The 25,605-nt window shown below is 41.8% G+C and overlaps 1 protein-coding gene across 1 annotated transcript; it reads right to left on the minus strand.

Moving 5' to 3' along the window:
- Positions 1–589: 589 nt before the first annotated feature.
- On the minus strand, positions 590–24,744 carry engase (endo-beta-N-acetylglucosaminidase). Its single transcript, XM_038267576.1, has 14 exons — positions 24,593–24,744; positions 21,615–21,685; positions 21,338–21,539; positions 21,116–21,264; positions 16,005–16,159; positions 12,710–12,858; positions 11,254–11,425; positions 11,076–11,182; positions 10,889–11,000; positions 9,821–10,008; positions 3,244–3,386; positions 3,031–3,118; positions 2,825–2,936; positions 590–1,456 (listed from the first exon to the last, which is right to left on the minus strand). Exons 1-14 carry the CDS (start codon positions 24,625–24,627, stop codon positions 1,061–1,063), a joined length of 2,079 nt encoding a protein of 692 aa, XP_038123504.1. The 5' UTR covers positions 24,628–24,744; the 3' UTR covers positions 590–1,060.
- Between the last annotated feature and the right edge of the window lie 861 nt (positions 24,745–25,605).

Consider the following 25,605-nt stretch of genomic DNA (forward strand, 5'->3'; position numbering starts at 1 on the left):
AGGATAACCTCTCTTCTGACTATTCTACTCTCTCTGAGTAACTTCATTGAAAAAAGAAACAAAGATGTTTAAATAAGAAAATGTACTATAGAGACGCACACTTATTTATGATTAAGTAAACTTGTTTAAAAACCATCTCTGATGTTTTACTGTTATTTTCTTTTTGTTACTCATTAAGTCATTCAGACAACAGTTATTTAATTTGTGCTGTTCTGATTTTATATACATTAACATCTATGTATTGATTTCACAAGTTTTATATTATATATTCTGAATGAATTCTACTTTTTATAATTTAGTTTTTTTAGTATTTTAATTACCAGTATTTGTACAAAACTTAATATTTTCATATTTAAAACATAATCATTTCTTCTGATTACTCACTACTAAGGTAACTAAATACTTAAAAGTTTTTTATGTTTGTAAAATCTTTTACTTGTATAGTTTTTTGCTACTTTACCAACATTTGATCCTTTTTTCAACATCATAGCTTCTGGTATTGTAAAAACATGCATGAATTCAGAAAATAAAAACTGAACTGATCTAAATTTATATAAATCAAAAAATAAAGAAACAAACAAACACGTGGTTGATTCAAATTAATTTTTATTTCCAATGACTTGCAGACGAACAGACATACATGCGATTAGAATTTAAGTTGATTACATTCATGTTCTGTAGATCAGAGCAATAATGAGATCATAACGTATTTCTTTGGACATTTTCTCACAAATATTCTTAATGATCATTAAACAGGTTTCAAACATCAGATTTGGATGATATAGTTTCACATTCCTTCATTGAAATCCTCCAGACTAGTCTTGGAAGTTTCTTTGCTGTCATCATTTCATTAATTCCGATGCTACAGACTCGCATCCTCTCAGCCTGTTTCATAGCTATAAAAAACATCTTTTCTTCAATATTTCTTAAGGATGGGGATTTTTATACCATCCTCTTTTAAAACAAAAGAGACTTTTAGTGGACGCTGATCCTGAACAGGTTTCCCTTTAGCAGAAGCTTCCCTCCTCATGTTCAGTCGCAGACAATCTGCCTGAGGAGGTTAAGGTTCTTCTGAGTAGCTGAACTCTCGTCTTCCCCAGAGGCTCTCAGGGACGGGGAAGCCCTTCCTGTCCACCGGCTCCACCACCAGCTCCAACACGCAGGGCGGCTCTGGCACCACCAGCTCCGTCACCCTGAACTGGTTGGAGTAGGCCCACGCCACCAGCTCCAGCTGACCATGAGGGGTTTTCGGATCAGGTCCTCTCAGCCTTCGCCAGTACACCTTAAAGTGACGCACAGACTGAAGCGGGTAGTTCCAGCGTAGCGTAGCGCTGAGGCGGAGGCGGGGGGAGGCGCCCTCTGGTGATTTAGCGTCTCCACGCAGCCACACCACGTCATCGATGCGCAGATCCTCCACAGGGTCACTGGGTGGCTGCAGAGAGTCCACATCCAGGACCTGACAGAAACATTTTTGTTTTTATTTTAACTAAAATGTTAAAGGCACAAGAACAGAAGAACATGCAAACCAAACAAAAAAATATGAGAATAAAGACGACATCTTAATGGTGACATCTTCTCTGACTGTTTTTAAATCACCTTTATTCTTTGGCTTTTAACACCTAGCAAGACAGTGGACTTTATTTTCTCCATTTATTAGCTTTTACCTCATTTTATGGACTTGATTGTGGGAAAGTTATTTTTACCCGTGTTTCAGCTGTTCTGTCTTCTTTACATCACATGGTCAGCTCTGGATGTTTTTATAAGTGCTCAACAATTAAAATCGGACTGGATCTTTAAAGCAAGCAGTTTTGATTCCTTTCAAGGTTAAGAAAGGATAAAAAATATTTATTCCTGCTAATAAAATATGATTCTCATTAATTATGCAATTAAACTGTCGATAATAAATAACGCCCTTCATGGTCTTGCTTCATTATATTTAACCCAGATGTTGACCGTACACCGCCCCAGAAGAGTTCTGGACGTCCCTAGGTCCCGGTATAAACAGCAGGGCGATCGTTCCTTTGTGGTCACTCACTGCACCTAAACAAGGGAACAACCTGCTCCTCGGTCTGCGGGTTCTCACAGATCTGAACCTTTTTAAGTCCAGGTTAAAGACTCTTTTTTTTTTTTTTTTGTGGCTTTTAGTGCTTAGGACACATTGTGGTTCTAGTTGCACGTTTTTTGACATTTCTACTTTTTTTTTTGCAATGTTTTTAATCTTTCTGTGAAGCACTTTGGTCTTCCTGGTGTTGTTGTACAATTCTGTATAAATAAACTTTGATTTTTAATTGAATAATTTATAAAATGTCTCCAGCGCTTCACTGTCGTCTGGTTTTTCCTGAATATTCCACTAACCAGAGTTAACCCTGGCAGCAGAAATAAAACCAGTTTACTACCAATATTCCAGCATTAAGGATAAATAACATTAGTTTATATATTAAACCCATGATAATGGATTCCATGTTTTGGAGTCGACCTAAAATAGCAAAGCTGAGATCGGGTGTTGTGTTTGTCTTCATGAAAGCAGTCTTATTATTCCCCTTTATCAGCTGAGTCAGTGAGATTTGAATGTGGAGCCATGAAACTTTTATATCATACGTCCCCCTAGAGCAGCCAGAATATAAGTTATGTTTTGTATCAAAATTAGAAAGTATTGAACTGGTAATGATACAGTCTGTCAAGGCTGAGATTGAGACCAGAGACCAAGACAAACCGGTCTAGACCCGTTTTTTTCCCCCATTTTATAAATGATCTTTTTATGTTTTCTATTGATTCTCGGGATTATTTGGATAATTAATGGTAAAGAAAATAGTTCCTGTCTCACCATAATCTCTCCAACCCTGCAGGTGAAGTGGCTGTCCTGAGCGCCTGCGTCCTGATGAATAAGGACGCACACTTCTCTGAGGACGCAGCTGTGAAGCTCCAGCTGGGAACATCTGGCAAAGCAACATCAGAACCATAGAAAGGACAGATGTTTATCCTGCAGAATGAAGCTGAACTGTCATGTAGTCCACCGTCAGTGAGCCTTACCCAACAGTCCACCCCTCTGGGTTCCTGTTTCCACACAGTTCAGAGATCAGCTTCGCTAAATGAGGTTCAGTGGGAGACGTACTGGATACTGTGGAAAAAACATTTATAAGCTAAAAGTTCAAAGCAGACTGAAAAAAACACTAGTAGTATTCCCACATATAAGAAAATATAAGAAAAATATTTTTTTTATGGGACGTTTTGAATTAGACTCACATGTGACCTCATGGGCATCGGTGTGGGAGCAGTAGGAGACGTCCGTCGTCTGCAGCTGCAGAGAGATGGTGATTCCAGGAGATACTTTATGGACAAGAACTACCAAGATCTTGGAGTCCAGAGGTACATGAAGGGAAAAGATCCTGGCAAACACAAAATCCCAAATAAAAAAGCTGTTTTCATTGTATCTTAAAGTATAATCATTAAAAAAAACTACAAGACGGTGAGGAAATGCAGTGATTCAAACAGTATTATATATTTGAAAAGATCTTTGAATAAGAACGTGTTTTGGCTGTTTTTAAACGGTCTAGACCAGTGATTGCCAGAGGTCAGGGGTCATTACCCCACCCGGGGGTCACTGATCAACAAGCACCAGCAGTGAGGGCTGCTGGTGCTTGTTGTCCTGGGGTATCTCCTCCCAGATCTGGACCAGGGCATCACCGAGCTCCTGGACAGTCTGAGGTGCAACCTGGCGGCGTGGGATGGATGGAAACATAATGTCCCAGAGGTGTTCTATTGGGTTTAGGTCAGGCGGGCGTGGGGGGGTGGGGGGGGGCAATCAATGGTATCAATTCCTTCATCCTCCAGGAACTGCCTGCATACTCTCGCCGCATGAGGCCGGGCATTGTCGTGCACCAGGAGGAACCCAGGACCCACTGCACCAGCATAGGGTCTGACAATGGGTGCAAGGATTTCATCCTGATACCTACCGTATTTTCACGACTATAAGGCGCACTTAAACGTCTCTTTTTTCCCTCAAAATGTGCGGTGCGCCCTATGGTGCGGTGCGCCCTATGTGTGTTGTAACTGCGACTTTTGAGACCACCTCATTGAGGAGATGATGAAAGAGTGGCTGAATGTAAGGAGACCAGGTGTTTTTTTTTTCCACTCATCACCATCGCTGTTAATATGTAACTCCATGCGTGCCCATCTCACAGCTGATGTGAAAAACATGGGGAAACAAATTAACCCTGTGCTCGCTGTTCAACCGCTCGACATCGGTGTGAACCGGACCCAGCAGGTGCAGCAGAAGCAGCGAGTTTACATGCAAAGTCAATGGTTGACGCGCGTATAGGTGCAGCAAAAGGTCCCGCAGCGCGTTTTGAGCAGCAGGAGCGTTTAAGCATCTGCCAACGCGCTGCTGCTGCTCGAGATGGAAAAATTGAAGTTTTGCTGCTGGACGCGCCGCATCAACCAATCAGAGAAGCTGATCTGGGAGCTGACAGCGAGACAGACACAGCGCTCTGATGACATATGATATTAACGCAAATGGAAAAGGCTGGATGGATGAGGAGATGATGAAAGCGTAGCTGAGGGAGGTGTAGCCTATGTGAGGAGACCAGGTGGTTTTTTTCCACGCATCACCATCGCTGCGTGCCCATCTCACAGCCGATGTGAAAAAAAAGGTGAATCAAATGGATACTGTGCTCGCCGTTATCCCGGGGGGTCTGACAAAGGACCTTCAACCGCTCGACATCGGTGTGAAGCGGCCGTTCAAAGTAAGGCTGCGAGCGGCGTGGGAGCGATGGATGACAGACGGAGACCACAGTTTCAGGATAAGTGGAAGGCAGCGCCGGGCAAGTTACGCCACAGTTTGCGGATGGATTGTAGATGCTTGGACTAACGTGTCTGCTGGCTCTATTGTACAAGCTTTTGCAAAAGTCGGCATTATTTCTGAGGAACCGCGCTGCACGGAAAGTGACTCTGACAGCGAAGAAGGGGAAATTGGCATGTCTGATTTAGCGCAGCTGTTTAATTCAGAAACACAGGATGATGACTTTGATGGGTTTGATTAATACTTTGTAATAAATACATGAATAAAGCACAATCATACTCAGTTTTGCTCCCGCTCTATTTTTCTACCTGAAAACTTAATTCAACAGCAGCCTCTGGGCGGGTCTCCTCCTCTTCACCGCGGCGGCTGGCAGGTGTTTTTTCATCTAAATAATCAAAATCTTGCAGCTATATTTGCTGTGATCAGTGGGAATAAAGTAGTTTTAATATGTTTTTAAGTGAGAAAGTCCACCTGAAAACTTAATAACTGCAGTCAGTTCATCCAGATTATCTATTTCTGTCGGAGGCGCTCAGACCCCCACATACCAGCGGTGCGCCGACAGGAGAAATCCTTTCATCAGCAGCCTCTAGGCTGGGCAGCCTCCGGGTTCACGCGGTGGCTGGCAGGTGTTTTTCATCTAAATAATTTAAACTGCAGGCACCCATAAAAGCGAACATATTCCGTCGACAGGTTTCAGGATTTTAAGTTAATTTAGGAGTGATCACAGCGCTGTGTCATCTGCGATGTGTCTGTCTCACGGCCAGCTGCCAGGTTTGATTAATACTTTGTAATAAATACATGAATAAAGCACAGTCATACTCAGTTTTGCCCCCGCTGTATTTTTAAATACGCAGTAGGGCTATTTAAAGGTAGTAGAGGACATGTACCTGTATATAAAAAACGCGCCCTATAGTCCGGTGCGCCTGAGACTGAGACTAACTGAGACTGCGCCTTTTAGTACGGTGCGCCTTATGGTCGTGAAAATACGGTAATGGCAGTCAGGGCGCCGTTGTTTAGCCTGTATAGGTCTGTGCGTCCCTCCATGGATATGCCTCCCCAGACCATCACTGACCGACCACCAAACCGCTCATGCTGAACGATGTTACAGGCAGCATAACGTTCTCCACGGCTTCTCCAGACCCTTTCACGTCTGTCACATGTGCTCAGGGTGAACCTGCTCTCATCTGTGAAAAGCACAGGGCGCCAGTGGCCGACTTGCCAATTCCGGTGTTCTGTGGCAAATGCCAGTGGAGCTCCACGGTGCCGGGCAGTGAGCACAGGGCACACTACAGGATGACGAGCCCTCAGGCCACCCTCGTGGAGTCTGTTTCTGATTGTTTGGTCAGAGACATTCACACCAGTGGCCTGCTGGAGGTCATTTTGTAGGGCTCTGGCAGTGCTCCTCCTGCTCCTCCTTGCACAAAGGAGCAGATAGCGGTCCTGCTGATGGGTTTTAGACCTTCTACGGCCCTGTCCTGCTCTCCTGGAGTAACTGCCTGTCTCCTGGAATCTCCTCCATGCTCTTGAGATTGTGCTGGGAGTCACAGCAAACCTTCTGGCAATGGCAGGTATTGATGCGCCATCCTGGAGGAGTTGGACTGTCTGTGCAACCTCTGTAGGGTCCAGGTAGCGCCTCATGCTAACAGTAGTGAAAGTGACCCTAGCCAAATGCAAAACTGGTGAAAAAGAGTCAGAAAAGATGAGGAGGGGAAAAAATGTCAGTGGCCTCCACCTGTAAAACCATTCCTGTTATGATGGTCGTCTAATTGTTGCCCCTCTAGTGCACCTGTTAAAGAGCACCTGCAACTTTTAAAGTTTCGCTGCAAACTAAGAATGTCCAGCGCACAGGAAAAAAAGAGAAAAATGAAAGAGAGTCTGAGCATAGTTGCTCAGAGATGGATCATGCCGTTAATTTCAATGATCCCACGCTGTGGCCAACAAAAATGACTGATTCTGATTGAGTGAATGTTGTGCGTTTAAAGGCAAATGAAGCCTTTCTCAGAGATGGCAAATGAACTGCCAGCAGATTCAGAGGGCAGAGAATGGAAGCGAAAACATTGTTAGGGACTGGCTGGTATACAGCAGGTCTAAAAATGCCATATTTAGCTGCGCCTGCTGTTTTCCTATAAAGTAGAGAAAAAAATAAGCTGGTGCATTAAATTCAATAGATGGGATGAAAATATCCAACATAAAATACAGAAAGTTTGATGAAAGATTTCCAGGGCATGAAAGAAACTGCACACAAGGATTGTTATTAGAAAGAACCTGCTTCATATTCTCCTATCAGTAGCAATAAGACTGTTTTCCCGGGCCCTAGCAAAGCTGTCAGCTGGCCTGTCAACAAGTATGGGGTCATGAGATCCTAAATAGAAATTAAACTAAAATAAATAAAACAATGACGCATATTTATGGTTAAAGATGTAAAAGCATAACTTAGAAATACACTAAACCAAACACTGGTTGTTGATGCTGTTTTATTACTATTATACTCATGGTCAGTGGCGTGGACAGACATTTTTGGTGTTAGGTGCTCAGGTTTAAAAATGGCAACTTGTACGTCGCATGGAGCCGCCAACAGCCAAATATCGCCTGATGCTGTTGTTTAACGATCTTCTGCAGTCGACAGACAGAAAGGTCACATTCGTGTCAATTAAATAAATAACAATTTCAAATCCACTAATATAAAGCCCGGAATTCCAGAATATCTATGATTTATTGGGTATATATGAGAAATTACAGATAAACTAAGATTTACATTTAAAATATGAAAAAAAAGTAAGTGCATAATATATAATAATCCACCTAATGACTCCATCCTGGAGAGAAATATCAGCTGTGCTGCTGCCATCAACACCTTTGTTTCTAGATGTTGGAGCTTGGCCTGTTTTCCAGTGTAGTCCTGTTTCTCTGACTGTGACTAACTGGATGTGCTCTCTTCATCCTCTGACATGGGAGCTGGCTCGGAGCTCGTCTGCCTGGCTGTGTGTTTCCTGGATGGGGCCGCCTGTGGAGCTGGTTGACAGTTGCCTTTTGTATCTATGCTTCTTTTTCTATGTCTGCTTATGTCTCCTTGAACCCCAGTGGGCCTCAGCAGATGGCCGCTCACACTGAGCCTGGTTCTGCTGGAGGTTTCTTCATGTTAAACGGGAGTTTTTCCTCTCCACTGTCGCTACAAGCATGCTTAGTGTGAGGGATTGCTGAAGAGTCAATGAGTCGATGCAATCAGCTGGTTAACCTTAGATAGAAAACTTTGAGTCAATCTGACTGGATGATCTGTTGAACTGTAAAGTGCCTTTAGATGACATGTTGTGAATCGGTGCTATAGAAATAAAGTGAATTGAATTGAATTAACGAGGCTTTTGTTGGGCCACTCTATAAAGCCTCGAACTCAACACTAATCCAGACACTTTGAATTGAAAAAGCTTCCTGGATGGGAAGCGAAACGTCTTCAAACTTGGAAACAAAGTTCAGTGGATTGTTTTTTCACTTTTTTGGAACTTTTCATAACAGACTGATAGAAAAAATCCAGCGTCTTGCTGCAAACGCTAAAGGACCTAAACTTCCTTAGGAATTCAATTCAATTCAGTTTATTTATATAGCGCCAAATTCACAACATGTCATCTAAAGGCACTTTCCAGTGCAACCAGATCATCCAGTCAGATTGATTCAAAGTTTTCTATCTAAGGAAAACCAGCTGATTGCATCGACTCATTGACTCTTCAGCAATCCCTCACACTAAGCATGCTTGTAGCGACAGTGGAGAGGAAAAACTCCCTTTGAACAGGAAGAAACCTCCAGCAGAACCAGGCTCAGTGTGAGCAGCCATCTGCTGAGGCCGATTGGGGTTCAAGGAGACAGAAGCAGAGAAACAAGAAGCAGCTTTAAAAGGCGACCCCGTCCAGGAAACACACAGCCAGACAGACGAATTCCAGTCTGCTCAGGCCCGGTAACCACCATGAATGAGCCAGAAGCCAACGAGGTACCCAACCCCTCACCTAGAGAACTATCAGCATGCCAGCAGACACAGGAACCTGTCATCGGTTGGGAGAAAAAGAAGTGAGAGGAGGCAGACCTTGTTCACTGTCAGGGCATAGGATGTTTAGCAGGTAGCGGGAGGCAAACACCCAACCTGACCAGTAGGGAAAGACAACTTCACATTCATCAAGTCACATTCACACAATCCCCACCTTACACCCATAGGGACGTATATTCACACTCCTCATACATCCAATATCCTCCCATGTCTGAGGGACCGATATCCCTAGGGGGAACAGACCCAAGATCCAGGGGGAAATCCTCAGACCCCCCAGTCTGGGAAATGGGACAGGCAAAACGACAGGGCCGCCAGCATAGCCCGGGTCTAGCTGGGTGCATTCTTATAAAAGGTCCCGCACTAGTTTAGAGAAAATAAATGAATCTATTACCACATCCACATTTTTCATCAGCTTCCAACAAGAGACAGAAATGATGCCAGAGATCCAGATATCTCACAGATGAAACGAACCTTGAAGGGAGACGGTGACCTCATAGTTTTTAGTGCATTTAATAAATGAAGCTCATCAAAGAAAAGGTTGCGTCTCCTGCTAAATGCTTCACCTGTGGTTATTTCACTGCAGTGCGGCGCTGTCGGTTCACTGTCGGCTCCGTTTGCGGCTACAATACATTCCCAGCTGTGCCGACAGTGACTAAAATATATATGGAAACATTCGTTCCTGCGTTGCTCTCAGTACTGTCAGCCATTAAAGCTGCAGGCATTCATGTGCCGGGGTTCCCCATCCATGCCATAAAAGAGCTCAAGAAAAATGGAATAAATAGTTCCCTGATTTTAAACATGTTTCTCAACTGTACATTTCAGCGGTGTGACATTTCTTTAAAAAATATTTTATAAATGTTTCCATATATAAATGTATAATAAGAAAAGGAAGCAGAGATTTGCAGAAACAGAGTTAGATCTAACATGCAGGACATTAGGCCCTGGAAATGGAGACCCCTAAAATAAACAAACACCCACATGCAGCTTACTTGGCACAGATGGGACTGCTTAGATTTGCAGGCATAAGTCCAACCAGCAGCAGTGAGCAGCCTCCTTTCCACACATCTTCAGGGCAGCAGCTACTCCTGAGCCAGCACTTATCCCCTAGATCCATTTGGTAATACAAGGGCTGGATCTCCTGAGCCGTTAGGTTGAACCACCTCTTCCTCATCTCATGCTGCAAAAACAGACAATAATGGAGGGAAAACACATATTCATACTCCTCATCCCATTGGTCAAAACGAGTACTATCAGCAACAAAAGCTCTGATATGGTCTGGCAGAGAAGCACAGGCTTCTTCTTTCATCTTTAACACATCAAGAAGCTCAGTTAGGTTAGACACAGATAACTTCACCAGGTGACCCAGCTTCACACATCCCCATTCTCTCATCTTAGATCTTAAAGTACCAAGATGACAACCACTGTGAGGAGATGAAATTGTTTTTCAAACAGATGTTCTTCAAAGATCCACATCCCTGGTGACATTTCAAATTTAATTTTGGTATGTATTTGCTAGGGTAAATTTTGAAAAATAAATCTCAAATGTCTTTTTCTTTTTAATTTTAATTAAGTAAAAGGATAAGCAGTGTTAAAGAAGAAAATAAAAATGCAAACAGGATGATTGATTACTAATTTCATTTATGAGTCAAACAATGCAGCCACATTCTTAAAATGTGGCTGCAATTTGCTTCCATAAATACCCCTCAAACAATTTGCTTCCATAAATACCCCTCTATCCCTTTAGTTTTGTACAAACAAACTATTTAATTACTTACTTTTTGATGCTTTTTGAAGCGTATGGCGATCTCACCTTCAATTGTTGTTTTCTTTGTACATAACTAAAGGGATACACACCCTTCAGGGTAGTTTAAAGTCTATTCTTCGTACAAAAAAAAAAGGGATAAACGCAAATCTGATGTCTTGCGTATGCGTATTGAATATGGCTATGCTGGTCTGCCGGGGTGAGCCCATCTGACAGAACACAAGGTCTTACCGCAAGGCAACAGTGCTACAAACTACAACCCTCATCAAAATAAGTGTCCCCCCGCCGCAATTACCTGTCCTTTCCAGTAGAGGGCTTTCCCAAAGCCCTGGCAGAAGGAGGAGATGAAGGGAAGACGTGAGGCTGGGCGGTGGATGTAAAGGTAATCTGAGAGAAGAGCCCAAAACCTGAAGGAGGGAGAGAGCATCTCAGTCTCATTTAGTCTGAGTGGACCTTCACTGTGAAAGCCGAGCTGGTCTCACTCGTCTTGATTAGCGCGGAATTGGTTCTTATCACTCAGAGTCTCGAAAACCCATCCAGGTGCAAAGATGGCAACAGAGAAGTTATGCTTCCGAATGACATCGAGAGCCTGTACACAAAGCAGCAGCACTCAGGAGGTGTTCAGACAGGTTTCACGTACAGCTTCTTCACGCCGTTTACCTTATTGGTTTCCAGCATCCCTCCCACCACCTTTCCTCTGGCAAACACGTCCACCCCGACGTACACGTCCGCCTGGCGGCCTTGCATCCCAGAGAAGACCTTCATCTGCTCCAGGTTCTCCTCGGTCCAGTTGTAGTTTGTAAAAAAACCATCGCAAGCATGGAAAAACATCCTATTGATGACCAATGATAAATCAGTGTCGGAGAATTCAGTGGAAATTGAATAATTTGCTCCTAAATATAAAATTACACAATGAGAAAAAAATATTGCTTTCAAATGCCGCATTTACTTACAGCAATAAATAATGTTTCTTTCTTCAATAAATTTTCATTAAAGACAATCCTTATACAATAGTAGCCATTCATTGCCTTGGCTGGTCCCCTACAATTCCTTTTTAAACATCAATCTTTGTACTAAAATATTCTTCTTGTCATGATTTGTGGACATTATGATCTAAAAATAAGCGTCATCTCCTGGTCAGACCTTGTTTTTCAGTGAAAGGGTGGAGTCAAGGGATGCACGATATAATCGGCCCCCTATCGGCCTGAAAACTGAATATCGGACATCGGCCACCCCACCGATATTTAACCCGATATTTGATCAGCTTCTGAGTTTCTAAAGTCTAAAAAAAACTCAGTTTTTACAGACTTAAAAACTTCTAAAGACGAGGGAAAAAATATTGATACATTAAAATATCCCAATATCTTCATATGCTGATATATTGCCATTTAAAAACACCATATCAGTCTCTTTTACTAATGAAATATTGCTATATGTCATCGTTATGCTACGCAATTCCCCCGAAAATTCACAAAATTTTGCCACATTTTTATATGTTGATATATTGGCGCGGTATCGATCTATTTTCCTAACAAAATCTCACAAGAATTTGCAAAATATCACGAGAGTTTGTAACAGAACGATGAAATTTCACGAGATTTTGAAAGTAAAATAGATCGATACCGCGTTTTTTAAAAATCAATTTGATATCAGCATATGAAAATATATTTGAGTATATTATTTTTCAAAGTGTCAGAAATGGATAACAAAACTGCTATTTTCAATGACTACTTATTTTTGTCCAGCTTTAACATCGGTATCGATATCGGTTATCGGCTACATGAGTTTTAAAATATCGGCATATCGGATATCGGCCAAAATCCCAATATCGTGCATCCCTAGTGGAGTCAGAGTAAAAAAATGCACTCCCAGGAGAAGGCCAATGGCTGGAAGTTGGAGGGGATTTCACTGAGAGTCGCAGGGGAGTAGGATGCCATTCGGCTGCCGTTTGAAGGGGACGGGCCATTTTGAATGGCTACTTCTGTATCTACGTAGGTTCAGAGAAAAACATTTCTTTATGACTTGAAGCCTAAACTAGCGAGGGAGGTCAGTTTTGGCCTCAAACTGGAACTTCAGTCTGAAGTAAAATCAAACAATCGTATTCTTCTGCGTTCACCTGTTGGACCGATTGAGCTCATTCTGCCATTTAAGCTCTCCGCTCTCAAGGACGCTGTCATACCACAGGATCAGGCTGCTGGGCACATGCTCGTGCATTTGCTGTGTCAGATAAGCTAGAAACGACGCTGTGTTTCGCACCGCTGTCTCCTGCAAATCACAGTCTACTGGATTAGTTCAGAGGTTTCAGACTTCTGGATTAGCAATATGAGGAGGTGCACAACTGTTTAAGATTGGTCAACCAACACAACAGCTAAAGCATTTTACTTTCTACTCAGTTCGAAAATACTTTATTAATTCCAAAGGGGAATAAATGGTTGAGAAACTTCTATGAGTTGTTTGTATGAAGCTGTTGGCAGGAAGGATCTTCTGCAGCGGTCTGTCTTTGAATGAAGCCACTCTGTTGATGTTTAAAAGTTGAGAAAAAGGATGCCAACTGTCGTCCATAATCTTCTTCACTTTATGAAGAATTCTGCTTTCTGAAATCATCGCTAGAGGAGTTCCTAGAACTCTGATGCTGTTACCCCAGCAGATGATGGAGGAAGAGATCACACTCTCAACAACAGACTGATAGACGATATGCAGCATCTGACTGCAAACATTGAAGGACCTAGGAAGTCCAGTCTGCTCTGTTCCTTCTTGTAGACCACTTCACAGTTGCGTCTCCAGTCTAGTTTGTTGTCCAGGTGAACACCAAGGTATTTCTATTCCTCCACCACCTCCACTTCTTTTCCTTTGGTGTTAAGAGGATTCAACTTGTTCCTGTTTCTACTGAAATCTACAATCATCTCCTTGCTTTGTTGACATTCCGGATCAGAGGATTGTTTCGACATTATGCCATAAAGCTGTTCACCAGCTCTCTATACTCCGCTTCTTGTCCATTTTTGATTAACCCAATGACTGCAGAGTCACCCCAGTATATCTGCAGATGAAAGGACTGTCTGGTCCTGGAAGTCAGAGGTGTACAGAGTAAAAAGGAATGGAGAGAGTACCGTTCCCTGCGTTGCTCCTGTTACCTGCTTGTTTGTTTGCTGAGGTAAACCAACAGAAGTGTCTCTAGGACTTTCATGATGTAGGATGTCAGGGTAACAAGTCTATAGACAGACAGCTGAAAGGTGGAGGGAGCCTATGCTTAAATTTAGAGGTTGAATGATACCAGACAGAACATGCAGCCTGGGCTCTGGAACCCAGCTTCTTCAGGGTGGCTGCACACTCTGTGGTCAGAGGTTTGCTTACACCCCCCCAGTGGATGAAAGGGTTATATCATTGCACTTTCAGGAAGGGGAGAGAACTGACTGCTCTAAGGACGCATGGTTAGCCTGGTTAACCTCAAAACATTGTAGAAACTGACCAGATGTTTACCCCGGGAGTGTGGAGCTGCTGGTCTTGAAATAGGAGACTAGAAGTAATCTGCTCAACCCGCCTGCCATGTGTCCCCTGGTGGAGGCAGAGACCAGATATATGTAGGAAGTCTAGGTAATTGTAGAACCTCCGGATCAGGAGGAGCAGTTTTTGTCCGAGATATATTTACTGCTGTAAGAGGAAAAGTAGTAGTTGGGAGCTCTAGGAGTACGAGGTCGGGCATCCCTTCCTTAGGGCCATCTGGTGGCTGTGCAAGCAGAGCAGGACTCTGCTCCACATTGTCTCTGTAGGTACCAGATTTGCTTTGTTGTTGTTTTCTTTTTTCTAAAATCTCCACTGAAGTAATTTTAAGATGTTCCATTTTTCCTCCCCTGCCCTCAGATCTTAGAATAACAAGAAGCTCTGAGACTTTCTGTGTCACCTTGTTAAATGGCAGAGCTCACTACTTTCCTTAAAGACTGACGATGACTGTTTTCTACTTTCGGCTACTTTAGATCACAGATCAGGTAAAATAATAGCAAATATAATACACTGAGACTCCAGGAGAGATCTGATTATTAGGAAACGGGTGCAATACAGTTTGTCCAAGTGGGAGACCAGAGCAGATCTGGTACCTACACTGGCACCTATTTGTGAAACATTTCCAGTGCATGTTGGACTATGACAGCATTGTCTCTGACGCTGGTCCCAGATGGTCCTGTGACCCTCATGAACAAGGATTTGAGGTGCAGCCCAAGGCCAGCAGGGTCTGGTTTAGGGACCAACTGGTTTCATATCTACTTTTTGCAGATGATGCGCTTCTACTGGCTTCCTACTGCAAAGACCTACAGCACGGGTGATTTCACAACAGACTTTGAAGAGGCTGGGATGCAGATCAGCTCCTCCAAGTCTGTGTATTATTCTTGACCAGAAAAAGATGGCTTGCCCCCTTCAGGTTGCTACCTCCCTCAAGGGAAGAACTTCAAGGGGTCTTGGGGTCCTGGGGTCCAAGAATAAGGGGAGAAATTGATAGATGGAATCTCACCTGTCAGTTTGGTAAAGAATAAACATCCAACGATTGTATAATGACTCCAACACCTCTCTTTACAGATGTTGGAGATCGGCCTGTTTTTCAGTGTAGTTCTGTTTCTCTGGCTGTGACTAACCGGATGTGCTCTCTTCATCCTCTGACATGGGAGCTGGCTCGGAGCTCGTCTGCCTGGCTGTGTGTTTCCTGGACGGGGCCGCCTGTGGAGCTGGTTGACAGTTGCCTTTTGCATCTATACTTCTTTTTCTATGTCTGCTTCTGTCTCCTTGAACCCCAGTCGGCCTTCAGCAGATGGCCGCTCACACTGAGCCTGGTTCTCGTTCTGCTGGAGGTTTCTTCCTGTTCCTCTCCACTGTCGCTACAAGCATGCTTAGTGTGAGGGATTGCTGAAGAGTCAATGAGTCAATGCAATCAGCTGGTTTTCCTTATATAGAAAACTTTGAATCAATTTGACTGGATGATCTGGTTGAATTGTAAAGTGACTTGAGATGTTTTTAATTTGCGCTGTACAGATAAAGTTGATTGAATTTATTAAAAAGTAAACATTTGTTAGAACCTATTAGTGGACAAATCTTGAAGGTTTCATCTGTTGTGGATGTTTTAGATGATCCGTTCCTTCTACAAGCAGCAATGGAATAAACACTCTATTAAATGCAGAGAGAGGCAGATTTGCCAGCAGGTGGGGGTATCAGCGTGAACAGCCTGTTACTGATTGCAGTTCTCTCTGGCAGAGATTCAAACACATAGTATGGAAGTGTACATGCGGGAAATATACCTTTGTTATTGTCAGCTATCTGCTATGGACTGTTTATTTGTTTGTTATTACATTTTCATGGTTAAAGAGACCTGACATGAAACATGTGTCAGTGGTGCATGGTTGGTGCAGAGCTGCAGACGTGCTACTCACACTCAGAGCATTCTCTATGTTAATTAACCAGCCGTCAAAGCGGTAATACTGACTGATCTGGACTAGTTTGTTAGCCACTTCCTGGTAGGACTTCTCATCCTTCAGGAAGGTCTTGCACACTGCAGCTCCATCAGTCCATTCGGTGATGAAAGTCCCTGAAAAGCAGACCAGGGTTTCATGACACAACAGAGGAGAGACCGGTTAGCTAAGAAACTAAATATGTTGTGTCAATAAGGTTTGACAGAACGGGGGTTAGCGTCATCGCTCAACCGGTTGAGCTGCGTGGAGTGGCAGTTGCTCCAGACCTTCTCCTCTTACTTTATACTGTTTTTGCCCATATTAATGGAAAATTTAGCCTGAGACTTTTTTCTATAGTATTTTCTTTTAGATCTCCTTTCCATCTTTGTGTATAATTTGTAAAAATCTTATTGTTGAGGGCAGTACAAATATATTTTTTCTCTGTTAATAGAAACTGGATAGAATTTGTATCCAGTTTTCAGTTTTTTCAGCCTCTAACAGGTTTATTTCTAAGTATTTAGTTTCATAACTCACCAACTCTGACCAGCTTCCGCATCACTGCCGCATGATGCTGCCACCACCGTGCTTACAGTGGCGATTGTGTTAGTTTTCCTTCACATACAGCCTGTCACCTGAAGGCACCATACGTTCCTGTGTCACAAATACTTTTTGGTAAAATGCTATAAGACATATTCCGTCCACCAAAGGCTTTTCTACTCACCACTCTTGTTTTTCCTGACAGATTTCCTAACCTGAGCCGATGATCTCTGTGCCATCAGAAACTGAAACTAATTTACTTAGACTGACTCTGTATGCACATAAATTGAAATTCAAAGAATTGGGATTTAAAGTCCAGTCATATTCAGAATTCAAATTTCTAAAAGTACTTTAAAATGAAATTATTACATACTGTTCAATAAATGATAAGTATTTTAAAAGTTGTAGGGAGGCAACCGTTGAATTTCCGAATTCTCCCGAGTGGTGCCCGACTGAATAAAGTGAATGTGATTGGTCGATTATCAAGGGGGCGGGATTATTGTGGCGGAAGGTTTGCAAGCAAGTTCGATTGTGGACGGTTTGTCGGAAGCATCTTGCTAACCAGTTAGCAACTTAGTGCTAGCAGGTTCCCAATGGGAAGTTCCATTGGGACCAAGTAGCACCAAATTGGTGACTTAGAAACGACGCTGTCAAGGAACGCTATGGACAGAGGAAACATGCAAGAGGAGGAGAGTTTAGTGTCAGAGGTCGTGGATGAGTCTCCTCCGTCATCCATTTTTTATTTAGAGGAGGAAAGCGGGGACGAAGACGTTGTGGAAGAGGACGCCAGGACGGCAGAAGCTTGGTTTGGTGTAGAAGGCTTCCAGCCGTACATGTTTGAGCCCTTGCCTCGCAACGCTGACAGTTCTGTTAGCTCTACGCCTGCCGAAGACACAGACGTCCATCCCCGTGAACACTGGAACGCAACTCAATGGGAAAGGAAAGGATTCTGATTTCAACCGTTGCGTATATTAGCTGCGACATATGAATCAAGATGCTATGACCGAAAAAATGTGATTGACAGATGGCCGTTGATATATGATTGGCCGAATTTCGGTGTTCAGGCTGATGTAGAACTAACTGGCCTGCAGAAGATAATGGAAAAAAAACCACAAAGATTTTAAGACAGGATTTTTTTTTTTTAAATAGAACTTTTCTAACTTTTGGGACAATATGGTCTGATAAAGATTAAATTTATATACACGTTTAAGCCAAAATGATTTGACATTTAAATATTACTTCCCACTTTCAATTTAGTGATATTTATTTTCAACCTATTGTATTTTATTTCATACTACATGAAGTTTCTGTTCATATCTGCCGGCTAATCCTCAGGGAATCGTCACAGCCATCTGGATGAGGAGGAAAACGACGGCCGGATGCTTCAGGACTGAACCGCTCACTGCTAATCTGTTCACTACCTAATCTGCTGCCCTCATTTAAACTGTTTGAAGTTTTTATTTAAAACATCATTCAGCTTCTCTGATCAATGCTCTCTCTATCAGCCTGTCCTTTTTGTCAGACTACCGTGTCTTGGTAGAACTACCAAAGGTGGTTAATCCTCTCCATGTTCTCTGGGAGACGTTCAAAGCTTACATATTGTTTCAAATCTGTTTAAGTTTAAAGATTGTCTTATACTAAGTTATGGGGAGTGGGGGGGCTGCAGTGAGACGGAAGCTGTTTGTCAGATAAAGAGCAGTGATCGGCTGCTCTCTGCTGGACGTGATCTGACCTACATCGATACGGGCAGACTTCTGATAAAGTTGTTGACGGAAATGTTAATCTGAAGCACGGAACACAACGACCCGCTGATACCAAGATTAACTTGGGGCAGAGATGAAGTAATGTTTTATGAAGAAGGGCCTGAAACCTGTCGTTCAGGTTCCACTGCCAACTCCATGGAAGTCTCAACCGCAGAATACCTTACGGTGGCCGGGAGGTGCAAACCAACATTACAAAATCTAAAAACTTTTACAAGTTCCAAAACAAATTGTTTTGGAACTTGTAAAAGTTTTTAGATTTTGTAATGTTGGTTTGCACCTCCCGCCCACTGTAATACCTCCTTACGCTCTGCACCCAGTCACTGTGATACGTCACACATCATCCACTGGATAAAACCTCCTGCATCCTTTCTGAAAACAACAAACCCTGAACTCTAATCAGAGGTGTCAACTAACAAAGTATAAATACTTTCTTACCTTCCGAAAGTAGAAATGTTTGCTAGCTTTACTTTACTTGAGTAGAATTTTTTTTAGACAACTTTTTTATTTTTATTCTTTACATTGTTTTGCAATTATCGCTACTTTTAACTCATTACAAAATACAGACTCGTTTTTTTATTAAAGCTCATTTTTTTTATACGAAGGAGTATTAGGGCCAGGCTAGAGATTATTTTTTCCTTAATACAAGAATAAAGTCGCAACATTACGCGAATAAAGTCGCAACATTACAAGAATAAAGTAACAACAATATGAGAATAAAGTCGCAACATTACGAGAATAAAGTAACAACAATATGAGAATAAAGTCGCAACAATAGAAGAATAAAGTCGCAACATTACGCAAATAAAGTCGCAACATTACGAGAATAAAGACGCAACATTACGAGAATAAAGTCGCTACATTATGAGAATAAAGTCGCAAAATTACGAGAATAAAGTCGCGACATTACGAGAATAAAGTAACAAAAATATGAGAATAAAGTCGCAACATTATGAGAATAAAGTAACAACAATAGAAGAATAAAGTCGCAACATTACGAGAATAAAGTAACAACAATATGAGAATAAAGTCGCAACCTTATGAGAATAAAGTAACAACAATAGGAGAATAAAGTCGCAACATTACGAGAATAAAGTCGCAACATTACGAGAATAAAGTTGCAACATTAGGAAAATACATTAACAACATTATGAGAATAACGTTGTAACATTACGGGAATAATGTTGCAACATTATGAGAATAAATTTGAAACATTACAAGTATAAAGTCGCAACATTATGCGAATAAAGTCAAAACATTATGAGAATAATGTTTTAACATTACGAGACTAAAGTCGCAACATTATGCGAATAAAGTCGCAACATTATGTGAATAAAGTCGCAACATTACGACAATAAATTCAAAACATTATGAGAATAATGTTTTAACATTACGAGACTTAAGTCGCAACATTATGCGAATAAAGTCGCAGCATTATGCGAATAAAGAGGAATGAACTAATAAAAAACCAAAATAATATTCCGACTTTATAATGTTACAACATTGTTCTCACAATGTTGTGAATTTATTCCAATATTTACAATAAAATATCTAGCCTGGCCCTAATACTATGACATATTATTATGGCCTGTTGATATAAAAAAATGAAATAAAAACCATCAAAATAATTGATAGTTTCATCGAGATAATACATTTCTTTGTGGTTGGACTCGGTGCTGCCCCAACTTGTTGTTCACTACAAACCAAAATAGATATCTTTTAAAGACGAGGCAAAGTTAAATGTGACACTGTTACCATTAGTTATAAAACTAAAAAATGAAGTCTAAAGAAGTTATCATCCAGAATTATAGAAAATGTTTCTTTAATAGGGAAGTGCAGTAAAGCTTCTGGCCTTAACATTTTTTCCTGCGTTTCTTTTACTTTTATACTTTGAGTAATTTTAAAAATGGTACTTTTACACTTTTAACGAAGTAAAAAGATCAAGTTGACCCTCTTACTTCTAAAGTAGGATTTCTACTTCTACTGGATTAATAAACAATAACTTTTGACACCTGATTCTAATAAATCTTTTCACATAGAAGAATATTAGGTTTCAGTATCAGAAGTCTTCCACTCCTCCCTGAGCAGTTTGCTGAATCTATAATGAGATTACATAACAAGCGCAGAAACTGTGTTTACATAGGAGTAGGGCTGCTACACACAATTATTTTACAAATCATATCATCTGTTGTTTATTTTTTCGAATAACGATTAATAAACAGAAAGCTAAATGTCCTTAAAAAACAATTTTTTATTAAATTCATTCAAGTGAAACTCAAAAAGGGGTTCTGGATAGAGCAGATTTAAAGTAGTATTTTTTATTTTTATCTTAAATGCTAAATTTGTATATATCTTTTTACAATCTTGGTATAATTGCTCCTGTAAGTGTGTCGCTCTGTCAGCTAAAGGCATATTTTAGAGTATCTATACTCAAGTTAATGATTACGAGATTAGTTGACGATTATTTCAATAATCGAATAATCAAGTTAACTCTTTCAGCGCTACGTAAGAGGCGATTTCTGAAGGAAATGTTTCGTTAAGGATTTTAGAAAGGGGTGAATACATACGCATTCAACACTTTTCAGAGTTTTCTTTGCAAAAAATTCAAACCATCTAAAAAACAACACATCAGCTTTCATCTGCTTTAAAACACTTAAAATCTCTACTCTGTGTTCATCAACTCAAAACCCAAATAAAGGATCTTTAACATGAAGGGCAGTGTGAACACGTCAGCCACTCGCTGTAATACGCAGCTTCAGGACGCTAATCCAGATGGATGGGAGTTAACCTGCTTACCGAGAACGATGACTCCGTGTTTATGAGCAGCGTTTGTCCACACGGCTGGAGGAACGGTCACCATGTGGTGCGTGAAGTAGTTGAAGATATCGATGTACTGCCAGTGGTAGAAGGCATACGGCGCCTCGGCATTTGATCCTTGGATGAACCTTTAAAAAAAGACGCCAGTGTGACGTTTGATTGATCTGAATGTAACCCTCCCAAAGACAGTAGACATAATACCGGTCGTCCAGGTATCCACCCATCATATCATGAGACACCAGCGTGCGACGCTGACAGTCCACCAGGCGAGGCTCCCGGGGTACCAGAGGAATGGCTGCCACGTTGAGGGGGTTCGCCTCGCTTGAGCTCCATGACAACAACTCATCCAATGAGCAAAGACCACAGCTGATGGGTTCGGTGGTCTCTGCATCGTAATGTTTGGCTGGAACAGGAAGCAAACGCTTTCTGTCATCCTACGGGCTACATGTTGGAGGGTTGCCAGTTTTATGGAGCTTACCCGGAAGAGCAGGAGGCTGGATGTCCTTAGGAACGCTGACATCCACGGGCTGCTCCACACTGGATTCCACCCTGAGGACAGAAAACATGTCTGTACCAAATTCAGGGGGGATTTACCATTAGGCAATACCTGGCAGTTGCCTAGGGCCCCAAGTTCCTGTAAACTCTGTTCACATGAATGGTTAATACAACTATTCCTTATTTGTGCACATTAATTATGTTTTTGATAAAATTCCCCCTGCCCCCTTCAGTGTCCACCATATTGGATCAGTCCATTTGCAGAACATGTTCAGAAAGGTCCAAACAGACAGCAGCAAACCATTTGAAAACAAACCATGCAAAGAGCAGTGTTGCCAACTTAGCGCCCAAAGGTTCCTCAAATACGTTTTTTATGAAATTAAACAAGGTGAACTTTTCCACTTGAGGAGTTCTGGATAGAGCAGATTGATAGAAGTATTTTTTATTTTTTTTATGTAAAATGTTTACATATTTTTTACAATCTTGGTATAATTCCTGCTCTAAGTGGATCACTCTGTCAGATAAAGACAGGTTTACTCTCTGTACTTCAGTTAATGATTGATTATTAAATCAGTTTATTATTTCATTAATCGATTAATCACGATTATCTCATTAATTGTTTCAGCCCTAATCATTATACTGACTGAAATTAAAGGCTTACATCTAAATCCATTTTTACCATCTTGCAGCCCCCTAGGAGGTCCCAACACCTACTCTGGGTCCTGGATTAGATGTCTGCCTCCAGGCAGGCAGCTGCAGCTCATCCCAGTGCTGCTGCCAGAGTCCTGACCAAAGGCTCCCATTAAGCATCAAATCTCTGCACTAGTTCCCTGATTGTCGAGAAACAGACTACAAAACTCTGCTGATGGTTTATTAAGCATTAAATGATGTTTGGCGAAAATACATTTCTTCCTTGATGATCGGGTCAAACACACTTAGACCCCTCTGGTCTTCCGTGTGCACAGATAATCCAAAATACCACATTTGGATCAGAGAATGGAAGAAAATCTGTTTGGCCTGTAATCTGGACCTAAACTCTATCGACTGGAACCCATATCAACCCGTTATCAAAAATCTATACAGATGGAGCAGAGGGTCAATAGATCAGATGGTTTGAAAAGGCTGTGGTGATATCAGCAGCGACCAGTTTACCTGAATAAGCAGATTAACTGATCATCAGAGAACAACCCTGAGTTTTAGGACAGAAACCAAGAAATCCCGGCTGAGGGAACCACAGGGCTTCTCAGGCCGGTATAATCCCTCTGGTTCTCCACGTAGGATTCCATAATCCCTCTGGTTCTCCCCATAGGATTCTATAATCCCTCTGGTTCTCCACGTAGGGTTCCATAATCCCTCTGGTTCTCCACGTAGGATTCCATAATCCCTCTGGTTCTCCCCGTAGGGTACCATAATCCCTCTGGTTCTCCCCGTAGGGTACCATAATCCCTCTGGTTCTCCCCATAGGGTACCATAATCCCTCTGGTTCTCCCCATAGGGTACCATAATCCCTCTGGTTCTCCCCGTAGGGTACCATAATCCCTCTGGTTCTCCCCATAGGGTACCATAATCCCTCTGGTTCTCCCCATAGGGTACCATAATCCCTCTGGTTCTCCCCATAGGGTACCATAATCCCTCTGGTTCTCCCCGTAGGGTACCATAATCCCTCTGGTTCTCCCCATAGGGTACCATAATCCCTCTGGTTCTCCCCGTAGGGTACCATAATCCCTCTGGTTCTCCCCGTAGGGTACCATAATCCCTCTGGTTCTCCCCGTAGGGTACCATAATCCCTCTACCATAATCCCTCTGGTTCTCCCCATAGGGTACCATAATCCCTCTGGTTCTCCCCATAGGGTACCATAATCCCTCTGGTTCTCCCCATAGGGTACCATAATCCCTCTGGTTCTCCCCATAGGGTACCATAATCCCTCTGGTTCTCCACGTAGGATTCCATAATCCCTCTGGTTCTCCACGTAGGATTCCATAATCCCTCTGGTTCTCCCCGTAGGGTACCATAATCCCTCTGGTTCTCCCCGTAGGATTCTATAATCCCTCTGGTTCTCCACGTAGGATTCCATAATCCCTCTGGTTCTCCCCGTAGGGTACCATAATCCCTCTGGTTCTCCCCGTAGGATACCATAATCCCTCTGGTTATCCCCGTAGGGTTCCATAATCCCTCTGGTTCTCCCCGTGGGGTTACATAATCCCTCTGGTTCTCCCCATAGGATTCTACTGTATAATCCCTCTGGTTCTCCCCGTAGGATTCTATAATCCCTCTGGTTCTCCCCATAGGATTCTACTGTATAATCCCTCTGGTTCTCCCCGTAGGATTCTATAATCCCTCTGGTTCTCCCCGTAGGATTCTATAATCCCTCTGGTTCTCCCCATAGGATTCTATAATCCCTCTGGTTCTCCCCATAGGATTCTATAATCCCTCTGGTTCTCCCCGTAGGGTACTGAAATCCCTCTGGTTCTCCCCATAGGGTACTATAATCCCTCTGGTTCTCCCCGTAGGGTACTGAAATCCCTCTGGTTCTCCCCATAGGGTACTATAATCCCTCTGGTTCTCCCCGTAGGGTTCTACTTCCGCCCCGCCCATATAAAGTGAGCCGCTCCACCATTATCTTTAGCTTGTGAGGTTCGGATAATGAATGAGAGCCTGATAACAACCAGCCTCATGATGAGAAAAAAGGTGATTCATCATAAAAGACATTTTCATATCAATACATTTAAATTATATTACAGCTGCGTGTCTCCCTTAAACCAAGCAATCCAGGCACAGAAACAATGTTTGGGACCAAAAGATAGTTGTTGTTTTTGTAAAAACAATTTTTTTGTTTGTTTATTATTTCTTTGTTTTAGAATGAAAACTTTTAGACTGAAGTTTTTCTTGGTCTGCTGCTATTAGCTGGAGCGACATCGCATGTGGCAGAACCATCTTTCCCGCTTTTACTGCAATCTTACCAGTTTGGTTTTCTTTTAAGAGAAACAGCCTCCATCGCTTCTTCTCCTGCGATTATTTTTAGCACCTGTCGAAGCCTCTAAATATTAATTGAAGTCGACCTATAAACACGCCAAATAAGAAGAAAACAGAAAGGAAAACTTCTTCTTCCGGGTTTATTCTTTCAGAATAAAAGCATGATCTCCGGATTCTATTGTCCGAACGAGGAAGCAGTTTGAATAAAATGTTTTTAATATTTTTAAGTCAAGCTGGACTTTATTAATATCGATTTTTTTCTTTGAACGGCGAATAAATGTCTTTCTTTTAAACATTGTTATTTGTAACATATTCAATAACAGAAATGTTACTGTTGGAACCCATGATATACGAACTATTAAATATGTAACATTTTTCATAAAGTGATAAAAAATTATGAATTAAAATAAATGCTTAGGTTTTATCTGTAATAGTAATGAGTTACAGGATGTCCTGATTCTCTGTATAATTTTGACCATCTGAGGATGGACAGAAGCCAGAGGAACAAAGGTGCCGATCTTTTGTTGTTGAGTGAAACCAGAGCCTTTTATTTTAAGGAGATTAGTCTCTACGTGGAAAGTGCAACAAAGGGACATTAACATTGAAACCCGACATGAATGGCTGGAGTGGGATAAATTATACATAGACTGGAAAACCCACAATATGGTTTATAGAAATTAAATTAATAGAAAACATGTTTTGCATAAAGCGGCATATAATAAAACAATAGCATCTCACAAAATTTCACAAGAAAATCCCGTAAAAGTTCAAAAAACAATCGACTGGACTTGGTTTCCAAGGTTTGAAGACGTCTCGCTTCCCCTACAGGAAGCTTTCTCAATTCAAATTTTCACAAAAATTTTCATTAGTAAATCGTAACTATGCGTTGAACTGGGTTGAATGTACGTGTAACTAAAAGCATAATATTAGACTCTTTGTTGTGAATCTAAATAAACAAATCCTAGTTTAAACATAACGGGTATGTTTTTGGTTATCTCAT

Source organism: Cyprinodon tularosa, unplaced genomic scaffold (genome assembly GCF_016077235.1).
Source record: "Cyprinodon tularosa strain WSP-4 unplaced genomic scaffold, ASM1607723v1 ctg678, whole genome shotgun sequence".
NCBI lineage: Eukaryota > Metazoa > Chordata > Actinopteri > Cyprinodontiformes > Cyprinodontidae > Cyprinodon > Cyprinodon tularosa.